This window comes from Saccostrea cucullata, unplaced genomic scaffold (assembly GCF_032062105.1).
Source record: "Saccostrea cucullata isolate Sc308-1 unplaced genomic scaffold, CSIRO_AGI_Scuc_v1 ctg7030, whole genome shotgun sequence".
NCBI classification, from domain to species: domain Eukaryota; kingdom Metazoa; phylum Mollusca; class Bivalvia; order Ostreida; family Ostreidae; genus Saccostrea; species Saccostrea cuccullata.
The window spans coordinates 5,411-11,816 of NW_026928412.1; the positions used below are offsets into that span (position 1 = coordinate 5,411).

At 36.0% G+C, this 6,406-nt stretch overlaps 1 protein-coding gene across 1 annotated transcript; it reads right to left on the bottom strand.

Moving 5' to 3' along the window:
* Positions 1-1,706: 1,706 nt before the first annotated feature.
* On the bottom strand, positions 1,707-3,885 carry LOC134277505 (uncharacterized). The gene is made up of 2 exons (XM_062759835.1): positions 3,542-3,885; positions 1,707-2,971 (listed from the first exon to the last, which is right to left on the bottom strand). The coding sequence occupies exons 1-2, from the start codon at positions 3,741-3,743 to the stop codon at positions 1,764-1,766; spliced, it is 1,410 nt and encodes a 469-aa protein (XP_062615819.1). The 5' UTR covers positions 3,744-3,885; the 3' UTR covers positions 1,707-1,763.
* Between the last annotated feature and the right edge of the window lie 2,521 nt (positions 3,886-6,406).

Genomic DNA, 6,406 nt, shown 5'->3' on the forward strand with positions numbered 1-6,406 from the left:
AAGTCAAATTGACAGTAAATATCAGAATTACCTGGTTTAAGAGACTAATTCTTAAATAATCTGTAACTTTAGCGTGTTAGATTTTTAACTTGAATTTCCTCGGTAATTCTAACATCGATGTCATATTGCTTGTTGCTTGCAGTAAAATAAGAATACTTCTCTACATTTTTATCATGAAGCAGTATTATTATTTCCTGATTGTTGCAGCTATGTTTCACTCAAAATATACATGAAAAAGAATTAAATATGCTTATTTTATTACAGACTTGAAGCCTACAGAAGAAATGCACATTGTGCTAAGACCGATGTTTATGGACCTGAATTTATGATGATGACGCCAGATCCACAACTCTACAAGGACCTTCATGGTGACAAGACCTTTCCAGGTTGCACAGAGGCAGAAATTTCCACTTTCTTGTCGAAATTTAATAAGACAACTGATAAGAAAGGAAGGGATATGTACAACGATGGGTTTATCCAGTATGTGAGGGTGACATTTCATGATTCAAATTGGTTCGTTAGAAGCAGTGTAAAAGCTTCAATGATGAAGTCTGTGAAATATGTTGTTGACATTATGATAGGAAAAGACAAAAGTGTTATAGAGTCTCAATGTGAGTGTGCGGCAGGTATGGGACCCGATGCACATTGCAAGCATGTCTGTGCTGTACTTTTTTCATGTGCAGATTTTGTTAAGCATGGGACATACAAAACAGAACTCACCTGCACACAGAGGTTACAAACTTTTCATCGTGCTAAGCCCCATAAAGGAAGCCCTATGAAAGCAAGACAGTTGGACATGCCAGGCTGTGACGAAGTATGCAATAATGACTATGACCCTCGTCCAGTTGAATTTAGAGGCAATCCGGGATACCAGTCTTACTTTAGAAATGTGTGCTTGAATTACCCAGGTATTAGTAAGACTCCAATTTTTCAGCTGTATGAGCCTGTAAACATGAAAGCTTACAACCTGGACCATGATTATCTAAAAGACATGTTTAGTGAAAATCATTTGAAACTTTTAAATGTATCAGAAATTTCAGAAGAGAATGCACGTCAAGTTATGATAAAAACAGCTACACAAGCGGCCAACGACCTTTGGTTTGAGGAACGTTGCAAACGTCTTCATTCTTCGGTATTTGGGAGAATATGTAAAGCAACTGATCGAACTGATAAGGTGAAACTTGCAGACTTCTTAACAACAAAGGCACAAAAAATTAATGCCAAACCTATTCTTCATGGAAGAAAATACGAAAAAGAAGCTGTGAAGAAGTACCAGGAAATTTCGGGACGCACAGTTTACAATAGTGGAATTTGTGTCAGTCTGGACTCCCCTCATTTAGCAGCAACCCCAGATGGTATTATTGACGATGACACCTTGATTGAAGTTAAGTGTCCATATGTGGCAAGAAACAGTTTTATTTCCTCAAAAACAGTTCCTTATATCAAGCAGTCTGGAAGTAAATTTTATTTGAATAAATCCCATGACTATTACTATCAGGTCCAAGGACAACTTTACTGTGCAGAGAAAAATGAGTGTATATTTGTTGTGTATACTTTCAATGACTTTTTGTTCTTTGCAATAGAAAGGGATGATAAATTTATTGATGAGATGAAGAAAAAATTGAATGAATTCTATGAAGATTTTTTTAAGTCTGCTCTATTGGAAAAAACTTTTTTCAAGACATATGATGGTAAATGTAGTTGCAATAAAGAAAAATGAAATAAAGACTTTTTTCTCTTATTATGTCATTTTTAATACCAAGTTATGCATAAGATGGCACTATGCAATTCTTAAAATTACACAACATGAAACAAACATAGATTATTTCTGAAGAAAGTTTTGTTTCAGAGCTATTCATAGGCTCAGTCAGAATTTTGAATGTTTTTGCAAGTCCAATGATCCTCTCAATGTGCACACGTTTGCTGGATATTTTTCGGTCCTCAATCACAGTAGCACATGACATTCTGTTTTTCTTTTTGAAAAATGTTGGTGTATTTATTTGAATGTTCCTGTGTACAAACATATCCTGCACATTAAAACCTTTGTCCGCCATTATTGAATCTCCAGAATTGCACATTTCCAACAGCCTACTTCTTTCAACTATTTGACGGTCACTTGTGGATCCCCCATAAGCTGTAGAAATATAGGATGTTAATCCACCTGGTGTCGCTCCTACAAGAACTTTTACCGTGTTACGGTTTTTATAGGTAGAATACGTTGCTTGCTGTGGCTTTGGTAACTTTGGTCTTTTAATTGGACACTCTGTGCCATCTATTATCACTCTAGTATTTGGAAATTTTGTTTTAAAATCTGATGGACAGTAATATTTTACAAGATACTTTGTAGGCCAAATGTCGATTTCCTGCCATTGCTTACTCATGAATAAAATCCATGTAAAAAATATATTTGATACAGTCTTTTCGGAAACTCCAAATAATCTTGAAAGTTCAAAATTGGTCGTATGGCGCCGTAACTTGCAGAGGACTAAGAAAAATTGGTCAGGAACACTAATGTTTGAAACCTTATGATAAATATAATTCAAACAGTGAGCTGCGGGTCCTAAGGTTCTTAAAACAAAATAAAATTTAGTTAGAGTTTCCAATCCAGTATAGAAATTTACTCCGGCATCATCATTTGTAAAGTTTTCAATACTCATTGGGGGATACCGAGGAGTTTGTGTCTGTACATCAAAAAATTTAACGTCAGATTTCTGAACAGTGACTTGAATTTCTTCAGCCAAAATTTGGGTAGAGCTAGATACAATTTCCTCGGATACTTGCAGATCATCAGCTGATGTATAGATGAATTCATCTATGGAAGACGAAGCAGAAAATTCTTCTGCTAGTTTTCGTTTGATGCCTCTGGACTTCGCTCTGTCGGCTCGTTCATGTGAATGTGGACTTGGCTCTACCCAGGGAAAAATGCTTGGCACCGCAGTTTTCTTCAATCTTTTACTTAAAGGAGTAGTTCCTAAGAATTAAATTATTTAATATATCAATACTTGTTCATAGTTCTAGATTATTTATTAAATAATTAATTTATAATTTAAGAACTAAATTTTAAAAGCAAATTAAACAAATATAAATTTACTAAAATATTTTTATTATTATTATTGTTATGAAATTGATGGTACAAAACATGCCCATGTGTTTATTAATTCAACTAAACAGGTCAAATTTGTTTTTAAGCAGGGTGCAAATTAGACATCAATGTCTAAAACAGTATCTTGTACTGGTAGATATGCATAAATTATCAGGCAACAGCATGTGTTCTTTTAGACATGCCTTGTGTTTATATTGTTAAGAGATAATGCGTTTGTAATAAATGACCAGTAATTGAAGTTGTCAGTGGGGAGTCTGCATGTGGCAGTGTCTGTAACGTTATCAGATTACTTCGTATGAGAGGTAAACAAGGGATTCGATATTTTAGTGCATTTCATCTACGCAAATAAGGCATAAATATTGCTCAGAATAAAATCTATTAACATTACTTTGCACATGCTTATCAAAGATTTCAAAATAAATAAATAAATATTGTTACCATGCTGGGTTTTAGTCAAATAGTCGTCTGATTTAAAATGTGCTCTGCAAACAACAGCATAAGTTGACGGAGTCCAGCTTTGAAAACGAGTTTCACCACGTTTTATTGCGTGTATCCATGCTTTTCTTCTTAACGGGTCTGTTGGAAATATATGGCCACCCCGATTACTACAATTCGGCACACAACAACAAGTTTCAGGCATGTTTTACGGGCACGTGTTTGACAGCAGATTGTTTACGTTTTTCTTCGATCGGTAACTACAGATAAGGCGCGAGGGTGTTCCGATACAGGACCGTGTTTGCCTGTGGCGCCCTCTAAAGAAAAGATAACCGGAGCAGGTTCCTAATTGTTCGTCACAGTTTTCTTATCAACTAATCACAGCAGATGCTTAACATTTTAGAACACTCTTTGTTGAGGCATGCCATATGGTGAGATTAATTTTGATATGAATCTGATAACAATTTCATCTTTTTCGGTGAATCTGTCCGTAATTGTATATTAACATGATAGTGATTAATCACATCAGAGCGGGGGTATTCCTACAAAGTATTGGCTCACAGATTTCGTGTTTGCCCTTTCTGTTGTCCAATAGAACTTGGGCTAAGTAGATCCAAAACATAGTAAAAATAGATCTGATAGAGTTTTTAAATCACCAGTTTCACCAAGAGCGATAGGAAATGGAGTTGTTAGAAACATTACTGAAACATTTGCAGATTACGGTAAAAACTGATAACCTGAACTATCGAAAATACAATAAATGCTAATTGTCGGCACAACTTCACTGATTGGGAAAAAAATACATTTGATGACTCTTGAGAAAAGAGGAAATCTTATGTAGAAAGATAAGAACAATATTTCCTAGAGAATGATGTTGATGGAGGCAAACAAGTGTCTGTGTTATTGAGTGCAATCCGCGGTCCGTCGTACAGTTTACTGAGAGATTAATTGACTGCGCCTGCCAAACAACGGATAAAACTTACCCAAGAAATTGTTGACATCCTGAAAAACTACTTGATTCCCAAACCGATTGTTGTAACAGAGCGTTTCCGTTTTCACAAGAGAGAACAGAGGCCCGATGAGAGTGTGAAAGACTCTGCTCCTAATATGTATTGTTTTATGGACTTTAATACTGAATACTATTCGTTTTCCTTCATATGGCTGCTTTCACAGAATGTATAATATTAATGAAATTCTGAGGCCAGTTGAAGGATTGGGGTTTCCTTTACTCAAGACTTTTTAAAATAAGTTATCTACGGTCCTCTAACCATTTCCCCCAGGAGAGAATCTACTTGTAGCGATAGACTATTGCTCGAGATACCAAGAAGTACACACGTAGCTATTTTGAAGAAAACGACAAGTGGTAAAATTATCACACAAGGAAGTAATGTTTGCCCAGACACGGTATACCTCAAACCATTCGAGGTCACAATGGTCCTCAGTTCGTTTCCGAAGAATTCAAAGATTATCTTAAGGATATCGGAATCAAGCACCTAAAGAAAACTCAATATTAACCACAAGGAAACAGAGAAGTCAAAAGACAAAGTCGCACTTTGCTGAAAGCCATCAAAGCGGCGAATGCAAAAGGAAAGGGATGGAAAAGGGAAATGCCGAATCCTTGCTTGCCTATCAATCAACCCAGCATGCAACGACCGGAAAGAGCCCAGCAGATCTGCTCTTCAATCACAAGATACGCACCAAATTACCAGGTTGCCGACAAGGACAAACATCAAAGACGTAAGAAGACGAAAGGAAACGTGATCAGGAGAGAAAACATAAATACAAAAGCTATGCCAGTCGAAATGCAGTGAAATCCAACATTCAAATCGGTGATATTGTACTTCAGAAACAGCGGGAAAACTCTTGAAGTTGACAACTAAATTCGCGCCCGAAAAACTGACTGTCAATAAAGATGTAAGAATGCGGTTACACTGAAAGATGAGGATGGAAAAATAATTTGACCAAGGACTAGTCCAATGAAGATATTGCAGAGCTGTTTACTCTTACGATTTGGCCGTATTTTTAATCCCAAATACGTATCACGTTTTGCTATTAAGAAAATACGGAAATTCGTTCGTTTTGAATTTAGCAGTTATTTTACATTATGATCTGCTGAAATACATGTGTGTGACTTATAGGCCCAAAGGGCCGGGTGTAACGTTTCAGTCTTTATATTTGAGATATATTATAATATTATAGTGTATTACACAAGTCACTATAATAAACAAAAGCCCAAGGGCCTTGAATCGCTCTTCTGATAAATTGTACACTCTATCACTTATATTTGAAGCCTCTTACTCTAAGTATCCTAAGATGCATAAACTGACAAAGTTTGATGATTCTTTGCCAGTTAGGACTGAAAATATTTCAGTATAGCTATAAAATACCATAAGTAGAACATGGTGACCTATTTTTTGATTTGAAACTTTCTCAGGAGTCAAGATGCATTAATTGACAAAGATTGATGGTTCTAAGCCAATAAATACCTCAAATATTAAAGTAGGTAACTGTGACCTTCTCTCCGAGGACCAAAGATGCATCAACCATCAGAGTTTGATGATTCTACGCCAATAAGTACCAGAGATACTTAAATAAAGCAATAAAATGTCAAAAATAGGTCACCGTGACTTACTTTTTGGTCGACATTTTCCTAGGACCCAAGATCCATCAACTGACAATGTTTGATGATTCTAAGCCAAAAAGCTATCTGAAATAGTTAAAAGTAGGTCACCGTGACCTTGTTTTTTGGTCGACATTCTCTGAAAAACCAAGATGCCTCAACTGACAACGTTTGATAATTCTAGGCCAAAAACTACCTAAGATATAACCATAAAGTGTCATAACTAGGTCACAGTGACCTACTTTTTG